This window comes from Camelus bactrianus, chromosome 11, assembly GCF_048773025.1.
Source record: "Camelus bactrianus isolate YW-2024 breed Bactrian camel chromosome 11, ASM4877302v1, whole genome shotgun sequence".
Lineage (NCBI taxonomy): Eukaryota > Metazoa > Chordata > Mammalia > Artiodactyla > Camelidae > Camelus > Camelus bactrianus.
The window spans coordinates 59,989,419-60,014,672 of NC_133549.1; the positions used below are offsets into that span (position 1 = coordinate 59,989,419).

Sequence of the window (25,254 nt, forward strand, 5' to 3'; positions counted from 1 at the left end):
GTTAAATAAAATGTGTAAAGTTAAAAAATTAAACCATACTAGAACTAGGTGAAAATATAGGTGAATTTATTTCTCATTTGCTTATAATTTTGGATGGGGAGGACTTTCTAAGCATGTCACATAAACCATAAAGGAAAATATTGATAATTATAAAACATCAAAATTACATTTAATAGAACAATAACACCAGAAACAAGTTTGAAATTTTTTTCAAAAAAAAAAACATGTTATTTTTAAACACATGTTAAACAAAGGATTAACATCTGTAGCATCTCATAAATCAATAAGAAAAACATCCCAACAGTAAAATAAATGACATGAATAGCATTTTACAAAAGAGGAAACAAAATAGCCACTAAATGTCTGAAAAAATATTCAGGCTCTCTAATGATGAAAGCAATACAAACAAGATAATGTGATACCTACCATCGTCTCTATTAGATAGGCAATCCTGATAGCCTATGTGTGAGAAGCTGCTGCACTGTTTGTGGAAATTTAAATTGCTACTCTACTACCCTGCAGTTTGCTAAACTGTATCAGAATTTTAGAATGCATACCCTTTGACCTGGCAATTCTAATTTTATGGCTTTGTCCCAAGAAGGTAATTCAATGTGTGCAGAGATTTATCTATGAGGATTTCCATTCTAATGTTGCTTTTGTAATCATGAAAATTTGGAAAATAGTGTCCCTGAATAAGAAATTGATTAAGCACAAAATGGGATGTCAATCCAATTTAAGACTACATACCCATTAAAAATGATGAGCTTATGAATTTTTACATGAGTTTGACAAGGAAAGATTACAAAGTATCTATATCATATCCTATTTATTAAAATAAATATAGTATACATATATAGTATTAAATGTAATATAAAAGATATGGGTTTATTTTTATTTACATATTTAATTACATAGAAAAATACCTGGGTAAATGTTTATTTAAACATTAATAGTTTATAGGATTTGAGTGATTTTTAGTTTTTTAAAAATATTTTTACTGCTTCATATTGCTTGACCTCTTTTTAAGATGATTCTGTTTCTTTTTTATGATTGAAAAGGAATAAAATCATTTTCATTGGTGGGGAAAATGCTATGATAGGGGATATGTTACTTATAATATTTAGAAAATAAAAATATTCATTAAATCATATATGATTGCCCAGAATTAGATGACTTCCTTTGAACCCTACATCGCTTTATGACACTTGTGTAAATTATAATAATTAAAAAATGAGATTTTTAACTTATCACCTTCTGTTAGATTGTACACTCCATGAAGTTAGGGCTATTACTTATTTACCTAACTTTTCTACAGACCTTAACGTAGAGAAGTACTTAGTAAACATTTACTGAGTTGAACCAGTTGGATTCTGCAGCCACTAAAAAATCATATTTATACCTATACTGGTAAAACTGAAATTTTCAAAGATCCAAATTTCAAATCATTCTAGTATCAAAAACCAAACTCTGCATACTGAATAAAACAAACCAGAAAGATGAGTTTATTGCAAGGTTTTTAACCTACAAACAGGGAAGCTCAAGGCTATAGGAACAATGAGTTCTGAGTTGCTCACAGATTGAGGAATTTTTATGGGATAAATACAGAAGTTATTTGGCTTTTTCAGCTGACCACTTGTTGCCTAGTGGTCTCCTCTCTTTTGGGATCAGAGTAGCTAAGTTAGGAAACAAGGTATTTCAGAGAGGCATGAACAGACTTGGCATTTGGGGATTGGCTAGTGTCTTATGCTGATTTCTAAGAAGATCTATAAATTCCTTTGAGATTAGGTTTAGTTTCATTTTTGCACCTGCATTGACTGTCTTCATTTTGTCCTTGACATAAGTTGCTCCATTTTACTTTGGTTCTACGCTAGTTACAAGGGGGAAGACATAAATTGGCCATCGCATAAATCTCAAGAATAATTTTTACAATAGTAAGATTTTGATTAGTGTTCTCAGAATATTGAAGAAAGAGATTTAAAATGTTTCAAGTTAATTAAAATGCATCTAAAAAAGCTCTAAAGTTCAAAGAATGTACAATCAAACCTCTTACACACAGTATTTCTCTCCAGCAAAAAAAAAGATAACTAGAAATGTCTGTTTTCATCCATAACTCTCTTCAGATAGCACAAGCTCAGTTTTTAAAAAATGATTTTCGACTATACCTAGTGTAAAAGAAAAGCAGAAATGTTTTTCTGATAATTGTCTGCCATCCTGTTCCTTTTCTGTATCTTCTGTAAAGTGCATCTATGATGATCAGGAACATTTTCTAATTTTGTAAATGATCAGCATGACTCAAAAAAAATAAACCAAAATAATTTTGAACACCTAACTGGTAATATTTTTAAATATTCCTTGAGCTGGAACAATTAGATGTTTGAATTACTTACTCTGAATGCTAATGTATGAATACTTTTCTCCTGTTCCACATTCAACTCTCTATATATAAACTATTTAAATCACAGTATAATTATGGAATATGTTAGTAGAAGGAAGGCAAAGTGTTTTATCAATGCCTGTAAGCATCATTTACATTAGCATCTGTTACAGAATTGGTTTTAAATTTTATTTCTAGAGCCTTAAAATCTGTGGGTCACACACATTCAGTGTTTTTAGACTATAATGTCATAGAACTAAAACCATTTTTCAACCTTTCTTTGTTTCAACATGCTTTTGAATGCATCTGAAGATACGGGTATTATATTTTTCTGATTTCTTTAGATCCTTTCAGCTGTCTAAGTCTTCCAATGTGTTGTTGGTTCTTCTATTTTTGTTGTCTTCTTTTAAACATATAAAGTTAGCTCTTACTCATGATTATACACAAGGCCTTTAACATTTGACGTATCAATTCTCAAATGTTTGACAATAAAAATATCTTTCTTGAAATACAGGAGTAGCAAATAAATCTTCCAGTATAGCAGTTTGCCCATCAGTATTTACAAAGCAGCACCTAATGTCATCAGGTGATTGCAGATTTCTGGGCAAAAACTTATCCATAGGGAGCTAGCCTCATAAGTAAATTTATTAGATATCCTCTTGTCAATTAGAAAGAAAGAATAATCTATAATTTCTATGCATTTTATATTTTCCTTCAAAGGTGAAAAATATATTGAATACTTGAGATTACAAGGCAAAGGGAGTATAACAATATTAGCTTCTTTTCCTGACTGTTTCAATTAATATTGAATAGACTATGGAAGATTACTTGAGAATTTGGATATTCAAAAGTTTTTGACCAAGCTAAGCTTCTGCCAGCACATCCTGCAGGGGGCTGGAGAGATGCAGTGTATCCATCCAGGGTCCAGGTTTCAGTCAATACAATCAGCAGCAGTATAGGGGTCTGACATGGCCGGAGCCAAGATTCTTAAGCCTTTCCTCTTTCCTTCTTCATCTACGTCCCATTCCCCTTCTTGGAGCCTGGCTGGGGATAACTGGAGAGAGGGAGGTCAGCATATATCTAGGGTTGAAATTTCAACTGACACTGCCTTGAAAATTGGTTCCATATTGGGGGAAACATGGAGAAAATAAGTAAATATATCACTAACAAAGGGCTTGGTCACTATAGACGAGGAAATTATATTAAGTAGTAGGTGGAAGACTACAATAAGCCACATGGTGTTGCAGTTACCAGTGTGAAATAATGGGTTTTAAGATTGATAGCTAGGTAGGTAGATAGACAGATGAAGCATAATATAGTGTAATGTAATGTAATTTTTTTTCTAATTTTCTCTGAGAGGACCCAGACAATGATACCTTGGTAACAATGAGCACACTAAGCACCCAGCTCTTGTTTTCTAAATACCATCGTCCAATAAAAGAAACTAAGGCTCCATGAAGAAATGTCTGACTTGGGTATGGGGAAGGAAAAAAATTAGATGCATCTGGAATATGTTATTGTGCTAGAAAGCGAAGAAGTATGTAAGATTGATAGGATCTTGCATAAAGGACATAGGATCCAGCTTGAAGGGTCTCCTGCTAGCCAACTGGAACATCAAAATAAATTATGATAGTAATGAAAGGTCTCCTACTAGCCAATCTGAGATCAAAATAAACTATGATAGTAAGGGACTGTAACTGAGTAAAATATGTATCCATGAAGCATTACTGTTATAAATCGATGAATTTAAAAAATAGATGTATGAGGGGAAATAGGAGGCATCAATGGAATGACAACTCATAAATCAAAAAGAATAATGAAATTACAATATTACTGTTCAGTAACCATCACAGTAATAATTGATTTAGGTGTGAAAGATCAAAGAATGCTAAAACTGAAGGTGTAAGTTTGATAAGGAACTGAATATTTACATAGTCTCAATGTATCTTCCCATAAAAATTGTTACTAATTATTTATTAAGTAAGTCCAACATACTGAATAATTAACCTCAAAGTGGAGAAACTTAACCAATACCATCTTATCCAAGTAATAAACATTAATATTATAAGAAATGATGCAAATTAACATGGTTTAAGATCTGAGTCATGGGAACACTGAGAGTGTATATGTGGGCCATTAAGGGAAGCTGCTTCCACAAGTTCTGGCTCCCTTTTCTATTGGATTTTGTTACATAATCCTGCCCAAGGAAGCACAGTGTGTCATTTTATTCACTTAAGGATGAACCCCATATAAAATCCAGGGTTGTAAATTTCCCATTATCTTCCTCTTTTCCCTATTGTATCATAGAGGTTTCCAGTACTCACCTAATGTCATATTTCACCTTCTAATTGTTCTTGTTTTTAGCCAGAAACATGTCACCCCTCAAAATGCTGATTTTTTAAGTGGAGTCAAAATAGGAAATTAAATAGACTTTTGCAGCAAAATTTGGTTAGTACTTAAGAACTGAAGCATTCTGGTTAACCAAAATTTGCTTTTATTTTGACTTGTTAAGATTTTGTGAAAAATCTTATTGTTACCTATTCCTGACTTTGGAAAAAATAAAAAATGAAAAAGGAAGGGAGGAAGGATGAGAAGGAGGGAAGGAAGGAAAGTGGAGGGGGTTAGAGAGGAAAGAAGGAGAAGGAGAGAGGAAGAAGGAAAAAAGTCAGTAGAAACTTGACCCATCCCTAATGTAGATCCAAGAAGTTACATTTTTTAAAGTTACTGACATAAAGTCATTTGACTACAGCTGAAATAATCACCTGCATATATGGCAACCAATCTTTAACAAGAATACCAAGAATACACAATTGGGAATGGATAGTTTCAACAAATGGTGTTGGGAAAGTTGGATATTCACATACAAAAGGATAAAATCGGACCCCTGTCTTACATCATACACAGAAGTCAACTCAAAATGAAGTAAAGTCTTAAATGTAATACCCGAAACTGTAAAACTCTTAGAAGAAAACATAGGGGGGAATGACATTGGTCTTGGCAATGACTTCATAGCTATGATAACAAAAGCACAGGCAAAAAAGCAAAAATAGACAAGTGGGACTACATCAAGTAAAAATAAATAAATAAATAAAATTAAAAACTTCTGCACGATAAAGGAAACAAAACAGTGAAAAGGCATCCTATAGAATGGGATACAATATTTGCAAATCATACATTGGATAAAGGGTTAATTTACAATAGAAGAAACTCCTACAAATAGAAAAAAAAACAAACAGATAACCTGATTTAAAAGTGAACAGATATTTCTCCAAAGAAGACATACAAATGGACAACAGGTATATGAAAGATGCTCAACATCACTAATCATGAGAGAAGTGCAAACCAAAAACACAATGAAATGTCACCTCACACCTGTTAAGATGGTTATTATTTAAAAATAAATCACAAGTATTGGTGGGATATGAACAAATTGGAGCTCTTGTACACTGTTGATGGGAATGTTAAATGGTGCAGACACTATGGCAAATAATAAGGATATTCTTCAAAAAAATTAAAAATAGAATTGTCATATGATCCAGCAATTCTGCTTCTGGTTGTATGGCCAAAAGAATTTCTCAGGATTTCAAAGAGAGATCTGCACTCCCATGTTTATTGTAGCATTATTCACAGTAGCCAATGTATGGAAACCACCCAATGTACCTCAACAAGTAAATGGATAAAGGAAATGTGATGTAGATATATAATGGAATATGATTCAGCCTTTGAAAAGAAGAAAATCCTACCATTTGCAGCAACATGTGGATGGACCTGGAGGACAGTATGCTAAGTGAAATAAGCCAGTCATAGGACAGGTACTGAATGATTCTACTTATATGGGGTATATAAAAAGTCAAACTCATAGAGAGAACAGAATGGTAGCTGCTAGGGAATAAAGGGAGAGGTGATTTGGGAGTTCAATGCGTTTAAAGTTTCAGGTATGCAAGATGAGTAAGTTCTAGAGATCTGCTGTATGACATAGTGCTTATAGTTAACAATACAGTATTGTGCACTTAAAGAGAATAGATCTCACGCTCAATGTTGTTACCACAAAAATAAAAAAATAAAAGAAGTAAAAGGAACACAAGAAACCTTTTGGACATAATGGATATGTTTATTACCTTGATTGTAGTGATGGTATAACAAGTGTATGCATATGTCCCAAATCATCAAAATGTATTGATTAAAATATAGGCAATTTTTGTTATATAAAAGTATACCTCAATAAAGCTGGAAAAATTTTATTCTTTTCTTTTCTTTTTTTTATCGAAGTATAGTCAGTTACAATGTGTCAGTCTCTGGTGTACAGCATAATGTTTCAGTCATACATATACATACATATATTTGTTTTCATATTCTTTTTCATTAAAGGTTATTATGAGATATTGAATATAGTTCCCTGTGCTATACAGAAGAAATTTGTTTTTTTATCTAGTTTTATATGTAGTAGTTAATATTTGCAAATCTCGAACTCCCAAATTCATCCCTTCCCACCCCCCCCAATAGCCATAGGATTGTTTACTATCTTTATAGTAAGTTCTATAACTTACAAGTCTGCAAGTCTGTTTCTGTTTTGTAGATGAGTTCATTAGTATCATCTTTTTCCTTTTTTAAGATTTCACATACTAGTGATATATGGCATTTTTCTTTCTCTTTCTCTCTTACTTCACTTAGAATGATCTCCAGGTTCATCCATGTTACTGCAAATGGCACTATTTTGTTCTTTTTTATGTCTGAGTAGTATTCCATTGTATAACTATATCACGACTTCTCTATCCAGTCCTCTGTCGATGGATGTTTAGGTTGTTTCCATGTCTTGGCTATTGTATATAGTGCTGCTATGAACATTGGGGTGCATGTATCTTTTCGAGTTAGAGTTCCTTCTACACAGATGCCCAGGAGTGGGATTGCTGGATCATATGTTAAGTCTCTTTTTAGTTTTTTGAGGGATCTCCATACTGTTTACCATAATGGTTGCACCAAACTGCATTCCCACGAACAGTGTAGGAGGGCTGCCTTTTCTCCACACCCTCAAGTGGGAAAAAATTTTAAAGAGAAGTTCTAAAAAACAAAAAGTTCAGTAAATTAAATGTTCTGGTTAGCTAGATTCCAGATTTTAAAAAGCAAAGGAAAACCTTGATTGTGTATGATTCTATTATTTAAGTATCTGACTATATATATTTGCCAACTTTACTTAAGAATAATATATTAAATAATTTTTATTATGTGCAAGCAGATTATCTAAGTCTTACTTTCTGATTTTTTTATTACTTTTAAATCTACTTTCTGAATTCTTTATTGGCTAAAGAATCTGTAAGTATGAGCTAAAAGAAAAGATATTTAAATTAAAACAGTCTGCCTTGAGTCCCCAGGGGAGTGATGAACTAGCATTTTAATTACCAACAAATTTAATTATTCAGCCCAGGTGTGAACCATCAAAAGTTTAGCAAACTTCTCTGTTTTAAGTAAGTGCTTTGCATTTGTATGAAAATATGGTGCCATCCATTTCTAATATAGAATACAGATTCAGAAAGCTGCCAGACTTGTACTGTGGTTACATCATTTGTTTGAACTATAAATTCCCAGAACACTGAAGCTATCGATATTAGACGGTAAAGAGGGATATGTGCCACCCAAAAGTTAAGCCCATTGATACGGGGATTTTCATCACTGCAACTTTCTACCAGTCTTTCCCTTCATTATTGGGATTTATCTAAATGCCATTTTTTGGCATAACTATAATGAAATGAGTAATTTCCTTAATGGAAACAGATTTGTTATGTAAAGTTATAGCACTGTGTCTATAACCACTGCTCCTGTTGCTCTTTAAATTTAATGAAACTTTTCATTCAGTCAAGCTTACTTAGACTTGCACAGTATTCTGTTAGTCCTCAGAATAATAAGGCAAGGTCCGTGAAGACACTTGGTAACTGCCAAAATTATAATTACTTTTATATTGATTTAACTCTAGTAAAATATCAAAAAATTTTATCTCCTGGAGAACAACTTGAAAATACACTAGTGAAATTGAAAGTTAGGACCAGGGGCATTTTTTAAAATCTTAATTTGAACCATCTTTATCATTACAGCAAATGTTTTCAGATCATTATTGGGATGAGGTGAACCAGTTTGCAAATGCTTTGGTATTTAGGTTTTGATTTTTATTTCTACATTCACTAAGATTGGTTTACCTATCCACTGTTTAGTTAGCTAGATATACCATTATAAATAATATATACCATTTGTAAGTAATACCATTTATATATACCATTTATGGAAGTTATTTATAAATACATACCACTCATAATAACTGCAGTTATCTATTGTAATATCTTTTTTGATTGCTTAGCCTGATAGTTCTAAAATATTCCTGTTGTTACAATATTGTATAATTTTAACCTATTTAGGGTTTGCGTCATGCAGACCATGCATCTTACCAGTTTTGCTGTATTTTGAGATAAGATTTTATGTTGAATATATGCCACGAAGAAAGATTAAATTACCTATACTTTTTTTTTTAACAAAAAAAAAATTTGCTACATGTGAAATCTACCGATCTTGAGTTTTAAAAACTAGAATTTTCTAATTCAGGAGAAGGACTCTATTTTAGACATTTAATCAAGGATCAGATAATGACAGAATGGGTTTCTGTAGTTGCAGTTTATACCAGAGTCACACTATAGTGCCCTCCTGTGGAGGTTTGGTTAAAACTTTATTTTTGTGCCCATGAGAATGATTTTCAAACTAAGGGACAAAATTGTTACATTCAAATTATTGAAGTTTGGTTATTTTTTTCATTTCTAAGTAGATGTTAAATTACTTTTAAAATATAAAAGCATTTAGAGTTTAAAAGATGTGCATACAGTTCAAAATACAAATTGAGGCATGTCAACTTTTTATCTGTTTCTTAATTATTTTATTGAAATGTATTTCCTTCCTTGATTTTTCCTTAAATAATTAAATAATAAAGAGGAAAGAGAGTAATCAAATACTTAACTAGAAAGATAAATTCTTTAGCTAAGACACTTTCAGATTTATGTAACAAAAACAGAGTTTTATTCTTAAGCATAAAGACTATAAAATGTTTAAATTACAACAGAAAAGATGACAATAAAGTTTAGTCTGAAATGTACACTAATTTATATATACCAAAAAACTATGCAGGAGGTGACTTTTTTCAAACTCAAGTTTTTTGTCCCAGTTTAAGGTTTAGACATTTTTCTGAGGATAAATTAATGTTACATTTTAGGTGTTTATTTTAAAATAACTTGGTTTGTTTTTCCTCTCAGCTCTAAATCTTCTTTTATTCTTAATTTCAGGGGTGTGGGAATGTAATGTTAATTACTGTATATGGCACGCGCGCACGCGCGCACGTTTGTGTGTGTGTGAGGGTGTGTGTGTGTGTCTCCCAGTACCTTTTTACTCTTGGTGCATATTTATAATCAAGTTGAACATGTACAAAATTCTCAGATTAGTGGATTTAAATGTCCAATAGTCTCTGTTGTATTTAGTCCTTTTCTCCACTGGCCCACTGCTTTACTATCTAAGCTTTTCCATTTGCTAATGCTAAGGATTTCTGCTGCCTACTCAAAACATAAAGCTCATCTACTTCTTTAATGGGAAATTAAACAGGTGTTAAGAACCACTAGAACATAATTAAGATTTTTTTGAAGAGGTAGAAGAAGAAAAAAAAAAAACACTAAAAAAAGTTAAGACAAAAACCAGAATGCTATCTGCAGCATTTTATGTCAACAACAAATACAATGGATTTTTGTCTCTTTACATAAATCTCTTTAAATCTGTCTCCTGCAAACGGGAAAGGAAAAAACATTGGTTTTTCAAAGTTTAAATGTCTGTAATTATAGGCTATTAGGCAACTGGCGACATTCATAACTGGAGAAGTGAATGGAACTTTTACTGAAGCAGTAGCCACAATCAAAGAGATTATGAGTAAGCTCATCCAAACTTGAAGTATTGGACAAAATCTTAAAATAAAAACAAAAATAAGATAATGTGTCTCAGATTGGGGGGCATTAGTTTCCTTCAGTAAGAATCGTTTCATTAGTGAGACCAGGTGAGATTCGAACCATAGTTGAGAAACTCAACCTAACCTAAAAGTAACCTTAAATTTTTAGCTGAAGCATGTTACTACTGAGCATCCTTCTGTGCTGAGCATTCTTCTGTGTTCTAAAGAGAATCCAGGAGAAGAATGGAATTTTCCAAGGCCAGAAGTACAGGGAGTTCCACTGACAAGCAATGGTGAAATCTAAGGTATTTTTGTAGGACAGTAAAGTCACCGGAATAAAATTGGGGCCTAGCTAGAAAATTTCCCTCAAAGGGATCCAGGATAAACCTCAAACGCATTTACAAAAAGAGGATCACATGGGCCATAGTCAAAAGGGAACACATAGGTCTCCTAAGAGAGCTAGTTCAGCAAGAACTTGATCTCTCTGTCTAGACTCCAGGCAAGCCTGAGAGCAGCTTTCTGTCAATAAAATCATAAAGTCAGCAAGGTGAAATTGTCTAAGATGAGGTAATGGCAATCCTTAAATCTTGAGTCTTAGTTTCCCACCAAAAGCCCTGGCACAGCTAGACTTAGGGAGCTCAATCAGTCTGGTTACAGTACATCTTAGATACTACTCTGTGGTGACATTTCCTGAGCTTCTGCCGTGGCATAGACCCTGGAGGTCCTCTTGAAGAAGATGATGGCCTTCCCTTCAAGTAGGTCATTTTGTAGCTAAGAATGTTGTCATTGTCTATCATCTAAGTTCCTTGCAGGAGACTTTTTTTTAATCATAAATTCCTGTTCCCCTCATTGTACCCTCTATCACATGAGCTGTAGCAAAACTACTCTGAAGTCTTGATGATAAGGAAGACAAGAACAGGTCACCAAATCAGATAAATGAGGGATGAAAGGAACATCTGAGGTTAAATTCTGATTCAGTCTTTCCTTTAGTCCCTTCTCTTAGTTCTGAAATAATGTGGTTCAGACATCCCACCAAGGGAACCCTATCCAAACCTGACCATGTACCTGACTCACCTATAGAGCTTTTAAAAATAAACTTTCGATTCCCCCTCCACCACCATGATTCTTTTTCAAGTAAGCCTAGATAGGGCTTGGCATCTCTAGTTCTTAAAAGCTCCATGGTGATTTTGATGTACAAGCAAGGCTGAAAACCAGCAGGTTAAACTTGCCCTGCCCAATTGGGTGTACTTTGCTGGCAATCTCCTCCCCCAAAAGAGGTAAGAATTTAGTATATATGATTTATTATTAGATCATTGGAAGACACATCAAAATTAGGACCATAGGATCTGTGGTAGAGTCTCCAAATTGTCGCTCAGCATCCATTCTCCCCCTTTTCCCTTAACAGAAGATTTTTAGCTAGGCAAGTAGTTGGCTAGGATAGACTTCACTTCCCAAACTCATTTTTGGTAAGTAAGTAAGTAAACTTACCCAAAACAGTTTTGGCTGATGGGACGTAAAACAGAAGTAAAGTGTGGGTCTTAATGGAATTATCCTTAAAAGGAAGGAGCATACCCTTCTTTTTTTTTTTAATTGAAGTACAGTCAGTTACAATGTATCAGTTTCTGATGTACAGCACAATGTACTAGTCATGCATATATGTACATATATTCATTTTTATATTCTTTTTCATTAAAGGTTATTATAAGATATTGAATATAGTTCCCTGTGCTATACAGAAGAAACTTTTTTTAATCCTTTGTTATATGTAGTGGCTAACATTTGCAAATCTCAAACTCCCATATTTATCCCTTCCCACCCCCTTTCCCCCTAGTAACCATAAGATTGTTTACTATGTCTGCAAGTCTGTTTCTGTTCTGTAGATGAATTCATAGTGTCCTTTTTTTTTCTTTTAAGATTCCACATATGAGTGATAATGGTATTTTTCTTTCTCTTTCTGGCTTACTTCACTTAGAATGACAATCTCTAGGTCCATCCATGTTGCTGCAAATGGCATTTTATTCTTTTTTGTGGCTGAGTAGTATTTCTTTGTATAAATACACCACAGCTGCTTTATCCAGTCATCTGTCCACGGACATTCAGCTTGTTTCCATGCCTTGGCTCTTGAATATATTGCTGCTATGAATATTGAGGTGCATGTATCTTTTCAAATTAGAGTTTCCTCTGGATATATGCCCAGGAGTGGGATAGATGGATCACATGTTAAATCTCTTTTTAGTCTTTTGAGGAATCTGTTTTCCATAATGGCTGCACCAAACTACATTCCCACCAATAGTATAGGAGGGTTCCCCTTTCTCCACACCCTCTCCAGCATTTATTGTTTGTGCACTTCTTAATGATGGCCATTCTGACTGGTGTGAGGTGATACCTCATTGTAATTTTGATTTGTATTTCTCTGATAATTAGCAATATTGAGCATTTTTTCATGTGCCTATTGGCAATTTGTATGTCTTCACTGAAGGATTGCTTGTTTAGGTGTTCTGCCCATTTTTGGATTGGGTTGTTTGGTTTTTTGTTTTTAAGTTGCATAAGCTGTTCATATATTCTGGAAATTAAGCCTTTGTGAGTCACATCATTTGCAAATATTTCTCCCATTCCATAGGTTGTCATTTTGTTTTGCTTATGATTTCCTTTGCTGTGCAGAAGCTTATAAGTTTAATTCTACCTCATTTGTTTATTTTTGCTCTTATTTCTATTTCCTGGGTAGACTGCCCTAGGTGAGTATTGCTAAGATTTATGTCAGAGAATGTTTTGCCTGTGTTTTCCTGTAGGAGGTTTATTGTGTCTTGTCATATTTAAGTCTTTAAGCCATTTTGAGTTTATTTTGTGCTATGAGGAAGTGTTCTAACTTCATCGATTTATATTCTGCTACCCAGTTTTCCCAACACCATTTGCTGAAGAGACTATCTTTTCTCCGTTGTATATTCTTGCCTCCTTTGTCGAAGATTAATTGGCCATGGGTCTATGGGTTTATTATGGGCTCTCTGTTCTGTTCCATTGATTCACATATCTATTATTATGCCAATACCATGCTGTCTTGATCACTGTAGCTCTGTAGTATTGTCAAGTCTGGAAGGGTTATTCCAGCTTTATTCTTTTTCTTCAATATTGCTTTGGCAATTCTGGGTCTTTTGTGATTCTATATAAATTTTAGGATTATTTGTTCTAGTTTTATGGAAAATGTCCTGGGTAATTTGATATGGGTCACATTAAATCTGTAGATTGCCTTGGGCAGTATGGCCATTTTAGCAATATTGGTTCTCATACCCTTCTTTTTGCCTTTCTCCTGTTTTTCTGGGTAGAATATGAAAGAGATGGCATCACATGGGGCAACCATTTTGGACCATGAGGTAATCTCAGGAATGAAGGCCAGCATAGAGGAGGAACAAGGTGAAGGAGCCTAGACTCCAAAAGACTTTAAATAAAGTAGAGCCAAAGTAGCAGCTTTCTATTGCTTACTTCTGGACTTTTATGTGAAGACAAGATAAACTAGTGTCTTGTTAAAGCTGCCAAATTTGTCACTTTAACAGCTAAATGCTATCCCAGTATGCCAGTGTCACTACTTTATATCATTAGCAAACACCCTTAATTTTAAAATTTAAATTTAAAACGTTTTAGTGATAGCTCCAGAATCAGAGTATTTTATCACAATTTCTTCTCTCAAAATATTTGTATTTTTCATATAATTCTAACATAAAAATTATCATAGTATAAATTATATTATATAACAATTATAATGGACAATATATGTTATAGCAGTTAACAAATTATAAACAGTAAAAAACTCATTAATTCAAACCCAGATAATGTAGAATTTCAGACATATCTTCTGGTCTGCGCTAATAGTAAAACTTCAGTCTATAAAAGAACAAAGGCACATAATGTAGATAGTATTACATAGAGGCTGTTTATAAACAGCCCCCTTAAGGAGGACAGGGTTTAAATTTGTCAGCATTTACTGTTTAGATGCAAATGGACATTGCTAATTATAAATGAAGTGGGCTTTTTCTAAGTCATTTAGGTATATCCAGAATCTCTACTTGTAACATTTTAATAGCAGTTTATCTCAGCTATTATACCAGTCCTTTTAACAGGGATTCTGCAAGAGAACTGAGTCCTACAGAAAATTATTTACATGACTATTAATTTTCTCAAGGATGGTACACAGCTAGTAAAGTGCTAAATGCATAGGAGAGAAGCTAATTCATTATAAATAGTGGATGCCTTGGGCATGAGGGCTAAATTGTCTGGGAATCTGGTGGAGAGGCTGAGAACTACTACCACTTGGAAGTGAAGTTCTGTTTAGAAAGTATTCCATAAATCAGACAGCTGTCAAATTCAGAATGGCTTTCCACTCAATTCATCCAAATTAATATTTGATAGATATAAAAGTAACTTTAATTCCTCAGAAATTTGAGCTCTTTTTTATTCCATCTTTGGTAAGAACTATGATCTAAATGTTACAAAAAGCAATTGATAAAAGTAGTATTTTGAGCAAAGTAACTTGGCAATGTTGTATACAACATTGTGAAATGAAAAGTGATTAGGGACAGAAAGATAAATTAGGAAATTGAGAAATGATAAAAAATAGGACTAGGATATGGCAGTGGAAATGGAAAGGAACGGACGTATGTAAGAAATACTCTAAAGAAAATTTAACATAGAAGTTGATGACACTTTGAATATGAACAACTAAGAAGTTAAGACGAATCAAAACTTGTACAGATTTGAACAAAAGGATCTAAAAGTAATTGTGCCATTGGCATAATTAGAAAAGACAATTTTTCATTATGATAGTAAGGATTGTGATGATGACTTTAGTGTTAAATATGTTAAAATTAGTATGATACTGGAATGACAAAATATGAACTTCCTACAGACAGTTGGAGATAAACGGCTGGATAAGTACATTAGAAAGGTCATTGACTGAATTGGGAGAGGCAACTCATGTAATAATGTTAATCTAGCCTTCTTTGTGTGAGTATAGCTTCTACCACCCACTATGACATCATGATACAAAGGTCATATTGTGATGTGAATGTGTCCTTTAGGGCCTGACCCTGGACATGTGTGAGTAGTGGTGGAGAAACCAGGTTTGAAATGTATGGAAGTAGAAGCTAGTCTGTGGAAAATTCTAATAATCAACAGCTGTGTAAAAAGTTATTCAAGTCTTGTAATAGGAGTTAAATGATGTTTTAAGAACTCTAAAGTATATTTTTGAAGACTTGGAATAAAAACCCAAGTGCAAATGAAATGCAAACATTTTATTCAATAAATTTTGAATATATCATTTTAACTGCAATTTGGGCAGACTTTTGGAATGTTTTAGTTCAACAAGTGAGAAATTACAACTTCTGATTTGAATTTATATTCAGAGTAGCTTCTTTTGTCATCTTTAAATTGATTTATTAAAGAACTGAGACAAATTCAAAATATAGTAGAATATGAAATAAGAGCAATACAGATGAGAAATTAAATCAATAGAAATTATTCTTGCATCAATGAGTAAATTGTAACCCTCACCAAATTCAGATCATAAAAAAGTAGTAATTCAATAAGAAGAAATACATTTTAAATAGAAGCAATGAATAGGCTAGATTGCTTGATAGTCCAATTAGTGAGGAGGAGTGACTCACATGAACACATTGTAAAAAGATTTTAATTTCTTGCCTTTTTACAAAAAATACTAACATTAATGACGATAACCTCAAATGTATGATATGCCTCTACGGTGAAGACACTGACACAAATTGGTTAATGAGTGCCATCCATTCAAGGAGTAAAGATTATTTTAAGTTGTTCACTAAATAAGAGAACCTGAAAAGAGCCTTAAGTCTTACAGTTCATATAAGGAGGAAACCAGCTACAGGTGTTTTGAAATTTGACATCAATCCTAAAATGTACATGATATTACCAACAATGAGTTGTGCAGCTGAAATTTTTCTAAATTATATCAATAATAATAAAAATTGCCATTAACCAAGCCAGAGGAAAGACTGACTAATCTTTCTAATCTTTCTGTGAAAAATAATATTGTAAAATTGTTGTCATATGAAATGCTGATTAGAGTATTAAGCCCCCAAAGTAGAGAAAAATGTATTATAGGTCTAGATCAAGCAGTTGACAACTTTTATTTTTTTAACTTTGTGGTATTTGTGGAATTTGTCATGTAATTTGTTGTTAATTCTTTTATTATTCTATATTTTCACTTGGGTGATTTCTATATATTCACTTTTGTATGTAATTTTGTATCATAATTTAGCTTCAGGCTCCACAGAGCCTGCTCGGGCTGCTCCTTGTACCTGGTTCTTACCAGGTAGAGGGAGCAGGGAGACCCGTGAGGGAGACCGGATGGCTCCGTTCTGGGTGGCTTGGACATAGTGGTGACAGGGAAGGTGGAGAGAAGTAGATTCTAGGTGTACTTCAGGGCAGATCTAGAAGGAGTGGCTGAAGAATTGGATGTAAATGGCAAGAGAAAGGGAGGAATCAAGGATGCCCCTCACCCCCATGATTCTGATTTGAACAGCTAGGTGGATGTCAGCACCATTATCTGGAAGACTGGAGAAGGAACAGGTTTAAGGGCAGAAGCAAAGAGTTCTTTTGGATATGCTGAGTTTGTCATGATTTCCTCATTATACTGCACTGCCTTTCATGCCACTTATCATATTATACCTCATTGTTATAGTCACACCCACGTTAGACTGTAAACTCAAAGAGGGCAGCAACTGACTACTCTGCCCTCCTGAGCATAGCATTTTCATTCAGTTGAATTTAATGTGTGTTGCAGCAACTCTAGGCAAGACGCTCTACCAGAACGAAATTTAAATCCTTTTAATCATACTCTACCTTCAAAAAAAAATTCAAATGGATAAGAACTTAGGTTTAAAATGAAATAGATCAGGGTTAGCATCTTAATTCTGTCACCTGCTAATTGTGGGGTCTTTGAACCATAACCTCTCAGAGTGTCTTGTTGCTCACCTGAAAACGAGAATGGTTATCCTTACCTCATAAGATTATCACAAGTAAAAATAGAACAGTGTATGCAAAATGCTTATCACAGTGCCTAACACACATGTGCACTCAATAAATGGTAGGATGAACTTGCATTTGGTTTTCTTGCTAATACAGATAATATCTATAGTACAGGAATCACAAAATCAGTGTATTAGAAAAATGTTAAGAGAGAGAGGTTTCATTTTCAGCCTAAGAACATGTCTTAAATAAGTTCAGGAGGAGATAATAGGTTTCTGTATTCTTCCAGTCCCCCAAAGGGGGAGGGGAACTAAAACGCGCTGTGAGCAAAAATAGAATGAATTTACCCAATTCTTTACTGCACTATTTAACCTCTGCTTTCTTAATCATATGCACAGCAGGGGAAAGGATGTGCTAAAACAATTCATGTGTCATGAACAAAGCAGCCACAGATTTTAGCTCAAAAATCACACTAGGAAAACCACCAGTTGGAAGTAAAGTAATAAGGCCAAATTTATTTTTTTAATTGAGTCTTGAGTTACAAGCATTCCTTTAATTACATTAATCAAGCAGGCTTCCTCTCAGCAAATGATGAGGGAAAAGACATTGTTCTAACTTTTGCTAAATTTGTCTTTAAAATTGCTAGATATTATTTGGACATATGGAAAATAAATCCCTTGATTTCTTTTTTATTTTTTTCTCCATCATTTCAATGTAGCTATAGCAAAAGACAAACATACACTTACTTCTTGACATGACTTAATCTAAAAGACTGTAAATCACATTTTAAATTTAGAACCTTTATAATGTTTAAATACTTAAAACATTAGAACTCATCAAACAAAATTTCGTTTTGTTGTTGTTAGACTTTAACACAATAACTTTTATTTCCATTGTTCTGGTTTTTGATGTATGTTCCCACAAAATCCCCAAGCAAATGGGCTCTACCAGTTGGATGATTGTCAGTCAGTAGGTTACTTGCCCTGTGTGACAGGTGGAAACCAAAGGCTTGTAGGAAATAAAATGACTTGCCCAAAGGTTGTGTAGTTATTAAAAACACGAGCTGGAACTAAACCTAGGCCTGTTTGACCCCAACTTTTACCAACACCATGTGCATCCTTGTCCTGGAATGCTCTCCTTACTCTCTGTGCTTTTGTACTTATACTTCCCCTGTCTGTCTTCCTGTCTGGGATTTTTCTCTCTCTATCCAGCTGTATCTGCGTGCTAACCCCTATTAATCCTTAGAGATTTAACACAGGTACCTCGTCCCCTTTACTCTTAACCCTAAATCCCTTCCTCTGTTTCCTTCAACCAGAATAAAGTAGCTGTCTTTCCTCTCTATTTCCAGGACACCCTACATATACTTCTAGTAGTTTTTTCAGTCTGCAAATTATCTTGTATGTCATCACTACCAAGACTCCCATGCACACTCTAGGTTGTGACCTCCTTAAAAATAGAGAAATATTTGTTGATCATCCCTGAAGACCCAGGACCTAGACAATGCTGGTTTATAGTGCATGCTCAGTAAAGGCACACTGAAATGATTGTATAAATGAGAGTTTTAAAAACATATAAAACATATAAACATATAAGTGAGAATATCTTCTGAAAAAATTATGAAAGGTTTAAGGAGGAGTTGAGAGTTTAACTGAACTTTTGAAGTTATATAGGATTTATAGAGGAAGAAGGAGTGTTAAGATTTAAAGCAAGTAATTTGTAATCCTGAATTGGAAATTTCCAAAATATAATATTATTACAGGAAATGTCAAGAAACTTATATTTCTGTCATTGCCAAAATGCAATGAAATTGAAAATACAGTAAAATAATTAATATTTTATAGTAAGAGCACTAAGAGTGTACATTAAACATTTTATGCCTTCTGGTCTTTAGAAATTATTATTGCCGTGTAATTTATACTCTGTTCAAATAAGTAACAACAATCAGTGTCACCAGGCAGCCCAGCAACAGTACTATTTGATCTAATATTTCATAAATGAAACTTGTTTGAGCCAGACAGTTTTTCTCAGCTAACTACCAACCATCTTGATTTGTGATGAAACGAAACTAGCCCTTCAGTAGGAGGCACTCCTGTGTTGTACTGGCATATCGGCCTCCGCACACTAGGAAGCGCTGAAGAGTCAGAGCTGACGTCCTCAGGAAGGACTCACGACTCTACAACAGTCCCAAACCAGCATCTAAGAAAAAATACAAATACCTTAAGAGTCTCAATAAGAAAATGGATTTTTAAAAAAAGACCAGTAATTCAATAAAGTTCAAAGAAAATATGTTAAACCCTTTGGGAGGGAGGCACTGTGGTGTGAGTTTTTATTTCTAAATGCACTTCTGTATTCTGCAGACCTATATTTGAGTACATCAGCCATTTGCTACTTTTGTCTTGGATTAGTATCTCGTCATTTGAAAGAGTAGCAGCATTTCAGGGCTATTCTTGTGTGTATATATAGTCGGTAATGTTTGTCCAGGGCTTTGGGAGGAAAGAACTATGTAAATGTCAGTAGTTATTAATATTTGGATTTTTTTATATTTAGCTATCAAATGTATTTTTTATAATCTGTGACCAGGTCTATTTGTGTCCCTCCAGCTATAAACATTTTAAGCAAAAATAACCATCAACTAACAATAGTATTTGTTCTGTTCTTCTTTCTAATTAAAGTAATATTTATCAGTGATTAGCAGTTACACTCAAGCTCTTCAAGAGCCAAGTTTATTTTAACATGTTTTCATATGCAAGTGGTTTAATACCACTGACTGCTCTGGCTTTGGGTAGCTATTGTGAAGAGTAGCGAGCTGACAAGGTACCCACCCACATACTCCTGCGCCCTGCCCTTCTTTGCTCTTGTCTCTGGCTGATTCCCTAACTGGCACAAAATTCAGTCATTCAGTCATCAGCTAAATAAAGTGTGACCCTCCCAGGAGTCCTCTCTTCTAACCTAATTATAGCCATTTTCACATATTGTTATAATTGATTGTACAAGTATTTTATCCCCTGCCTTCTAACTCTACCTCCAGACTAACTCCTTTGAGGGCAGAAATCCTTCTTGTGATGGGTCTGCCTGGATGGAATGCACCCAGATCAACTGAATCGAACTGAAATCTAAATCGTATACAAGAGGCAAAAGTCTTCTTTTAAATATCTGATCTGGTACAGCATAAAGCTTCCGAGCAGAAAATCATAGCAAAGCCAGCAAAATGGGTTTTTTTTCCCCCTTTTCTCTTCAGTGATATTTCCTTTCACTCTGTTTTCTTTGAAAGATCTAATGTATTTAAAAAAAAAAAAAGTGGGGGGTGGAGGCAGTGCACAGGGAATGAAACAGTTGGCTTGACCTGCAACTAATTCTCAAGACTTGAGTTCAAATTCCAGTTTAGGTTTAAAAAATAAAGATCTGAAGTCCTCTCACCACTTGCCTATCCACTAATGCATTTTTTAGAATCACAAATTCCCATGTTTGGCATTGACTCATAAGAACAAGAATAGGTCAAAATTTATTGGCAGAGCTACATAAAGCAGTCCACAAATACAGGCCTATACTCTTTCTGGCTCAAGCTAGCAACATTAGCCCTTCACTTTTATGAGCACTAAATGCCACTCTAGTTTTAATAATAATAATAATAAATATAATAATAAAATCTTGTTTATGTAAGAGGTTCATCTTGTTAAAAATGCATTGAGACTCATGGTACTTTACAGGACCCAATTTATACTCTGATGATTTAAAGGTGATAACTTCATGTGATTCATTGCCACCTAGTTCTGAATTTTAATAATATAATGACTCACCATGACTTTTTCATTTCTTAGAGAACCAGCTTGGTTAAAACCATTGCAGTTGTTTTTACGGGGGTCATCTGAACTACGGTTCCCAGAATGCTCATGAAAGGGACATGCTTATGTGTTCTGAACAGCCGTAATCTATCATGGCTGGTGCCAGGTCAACACATTATGAGCTTACAGTGTCAGCCCAGTGAATTAAAGCTTTATTGTAGACCAGCTTGCTATGCAGTTATTTCCAGTTCATATCCTATAAATCATCACTCTTCACGTGACAATTGTCAATTTCCATTTAGCATTCTGAGCAGCCATGTTTTGTCTTAATTGTGTTGTCTGATTCTGCACCTAGAAGAGTATGACATGACTGGTACCGATAGCTTAGAAAATAAATTTCACTGTCACTAGAACCTATTTAAGGAATATTCTATGTTCTCACTTTTTTTTTTTGTCGAACTGTTTGGTATTTATGTTAAAATAATAGGAAATGAATTTAAATAGAAACACTTCTCATGTCTTATCTCTTCAAACAAAAAAACATAATTTACAATAAATTAGCACAGCAGTTGTTAGTGTAGCTCAGCTTTATTTTGCAATTCTCACACCTAAGCTCACAAGATGACACTTTTTTTGATAAGGTAATCTTTATAAAGTAGTTCTGTAGGTGATTAAATCTGACAGATGCTAGTGAGATGGTGAAGTTTAGAGATGTAACAGCAAACACTTTTTAAAAATTCTTGTTAAAATAATATAATGTCTTATGATCTACCAAAAATTGATCCAACAAAGAAATATGTTAGTTACAATGCTATATTTCTGTGTCCAAAACCAAAATAAAATTATTTACCAATAAGCAAACCAATTATAACAAAATAAAACTGTCAGGAGAATGTTATTTTGGGGAATAAAGAATTACTGTAAAATATTATCTTTCCAGCCACTTCTTAGTATTTACCATCATTGCTGAGCTGAAGGAGAATAAAATGTTTCAAATAAAAAAACAGAAGCTACAGAAATAGAATGTGTCTTTTCATAACATTTTGATACTCTATCTGTTCTTCAGAACATGCCTTGAACACCAAATCCTTCAGAGGTAAGACCTCCACCTTCTCCTCGGGCAAGGGTGATAATCAGAGGGCTCATGTTTCCAGTGATGCTCCAATCCCAAATCTGTTAAGGCTTGGTTGTAAACTGAATAATTAGATTAACCCAATGAATACTGACTTAGTTTTGCAATGTACCTTTATTATTTGAATGGTTTTAGTTCTGGTTTCTTGTATCTAGCAGAATTTTGAAAACAGTAGCTCATTGTCCTTGCTTATTTTTGATCACTTAAATGTGTTAGCTTTACTACAGTTGATTGCTACTACAATCTGCTGAAGCACTGTATTACAACATGTGCTGTTTTCTGATTTTCTTATCCAAATATCAGTTACCTAATGTACAGAGTTCATTTATAAATACCGGGAGGTTCCCTGAATTGAGTAAATTAACATGCTGGGCCAGACTCTGCAGCTTCATTAGCAACCCCTCATAGCGAGGCTGTGTTCATACAAGTGTGAAAACCGGAACGATCCTTCAAGGGTTTTCCTGGCCTGAATAATTTCCTCATCAGGAAAACAGGCTACACTCTTCCTAATATTCCGGTCTTACTGCCACAGTCTATTCATTTTGCATATAACTTCATGAACATCTCTTGGAAGAATCTAACCATTAGCATTGGAGGAATGTGTGAGGTCAAGGAGCCGGGCTGGACACCCAGAGGAGGAACAGCCTGAGTTATAGGTTATGGTGACAGCGTGGGGAGAGATACAGGGGAAAAAAATCTTAAAATATGGCACCCTCTCTGTCAATAGACTGTATAGCGGGGGAGGAAATAGTAATAGAATGATTTACTAACCATATGAGATCACGGTGATTTCTTACATTTAGTCATTCAATAAATATTTATTACTTTCTGACTATTTATCAGCCACCTGCCAGGCAGTAAAGTAGGGAACAGAGCAACAAAACAGACCAAGTCCCTACCCTCGAAGAGCTTTGTTTAGCATTGTTTATTGTAGACATAAATAGGTGACATGAAAATCAAAAAGAAAGAAGAAATAAGCTTCACACTTTTAAGCTCTTCCTACATGGCAGACACTGTGTAAGTGCTTTACACACATTGGTTTAACCCTCACAAAACCCCGTGTGGTGGGTAACTATGGTTGTCCTCATTTTCTAGATGAGGACAGTGGCCCTTGCTGAGGGACCATGGAGGAACAAGAATCCTCAGAGAGTTGCATTTATGCCTTTTGCTTGTGACAGTGGCAGTGTTTCAACGTTGCAGACCATATAGGTTTTTTGGTGCAAAGCATTTAAAAATAATATTTGTGCATTCTATTTCCCATTCAAAGAAATGAATGATTCAAACTATGAAAATAGGTGCCAAAATCCGCAGGACAGAAGCAACACTGTAGTCCCTATAGGACAGCTGTGGAGATGAAGCCGAGGCGCCGCTGGGTTTGTGCTAGGGAAGGAACTCGGCACAACTGTCTGATTCTTCTTAAGAAATGGGTGGAACCGATCAGAAACGAGAGCTGCAGGATGGACAATGAAACTCGTCTGCAGCAGAACTAGTATCTTCTTCACCCAGGTCTGACTTTAAAATTATATCAGCTAGGGAAATTATTCCACTGTCTTCTGTCATGAGTAATCAAGGCTATATTTAATTTTAATCATTAAAATGTAAAAATAATAAAAGCTACCCAAATAGTCTATAGTCAATTTTCTGATAAAGCAAATTTGTTTTTCCCCCATTTGTGATTTAAATGGCCTCCAGAAAGTTTTTTGGAACTAAGTGTTAATTAAAAATATGGAAATGGATTTAAAGTACATTGCAGCACACAGTGGAGGAATATTCACAAGAGATTTGTTCACACAACCATACCCATTTCTCAATGTGTTTTTTAACTATCTAGGTTATTGGTTGTTTTTCTGCACGCCGTTCCTAGAAAAAAAAAAACAAAACTGTGATTCCAATGAAAACAGTAATTACAATTACAACAAATAGGACAAATTGCTATTTGAGCAGGAACATGCCGTTTTAGTCACCAAAAGCAAACTGATGCTCCTAGTCTTTCCTGTTTACACAGATGAATTAAGCATGTTCTCAGATTTCTTTATAAACCAAATGCTTTTTATACCTTGCCATCTTTAAAAAAATAATTCATTTCTCCATGACTTACTTTTGTTAACTTATTTTGGAACCATGCACTATGGTGCTGGGAGGAACCAGTGAACAAATTCTCTTTCTGAAATGCCCAGAGAACTTATACTTTCACATCTAGTACCCATGTAGCATTTTACTTTTCTAAAGCAAAAAGAGTTTTGGAGCGATCTCCTCATTTATAAACTGGAGGGAAACATTTCCAGGGATCCATAAAGAACCAGTGGGGTTTCACTTGCCCCTAAGGATTGAGTATATGGACTCTGGTGTCCAATGGATTTGGGTTCAAGTTCTGATGGAATTCGATGTTCTCCAGCTATGTGACCTTGGCCAAGTTACTTAAGCTCTTTGAACTTTAGGTTCTTCACCAAAAAAATGAAATCAATAAAACCTCTCCTCACAATGTAATATGAATCAAAGGATCTAGTATGATGTGCTTTCTAATTAGCCCAATGCCAAGCTCAAAGCGAGTTCTCCATAAACGAGAGCTGGTGTTTTCATCATCAGTGTTCATTTTCCTGGTAGTGGCCTGGGCTACCCCAACTCCAGTGGGTACCATTCACATTGTTTTGGGGATCAGGGGTGCTGGCAGACGACCAATGGAAAGCAGTGTGAATCATGGCCCCTGAAGTCAGGCAACTCAGAAGATCCAGCAATTTTCTGATGTTACTTCTATCAGGAATTCTGCGGGGGAGCAGTATCTCTGAGGAATTCTTTAGAATTTTAGATTACATTATGTCTATAAAATGGTTAGTCAGTTTAAGCAACACAGTCAAGTCAGTGAGAAGCTGCTTAGTTGTTTGACATTGTGCTAATCAAGCAAATACTCTAGGATTCTATTCGTGACTGAGAAATACAGGCATTGCACTGATGCAACAGTAAACCATCAGGTTTGCTTTTGCCAGTGGTATTACCGTTTTTCATGACAGACTTT

General features: G+C 34.5%; 1 protein-coding gene across 14 annotated transcripts in view; it reads left to right on the forward strand.

Annotated features, from left to right (window-relative positions):
* The window catches only part of CABCOCO1 (ciliary associated calcium binding coiled-coil 1), a 129,304-nt gene that overhangs the window by 63,048 nt on the left and 41,002 nt on the right, over positions 1 to 25,254 (forward strand). Inside the window, exon 6 of one of the 14 annotated variants that reach the window (XM_074374066.1) lies at positions 22,050 to 22,217. The exons of the other annotated variants lie outside the window; for them this stretch is intronic. Within the exon in view, the coding sequence (XP_074230167.1) occupies positions 22,050 to 22,079 (30 nt within the window). The 3' untranslated portion in view covers positions 22,080 to 22,217. Of the gene's footprint in view, positions 1 to 22,049; positions 22,218 to 25,254 lie in introns of those variants that run through there. 14 annotated transcript variants of the gene reach the window in all.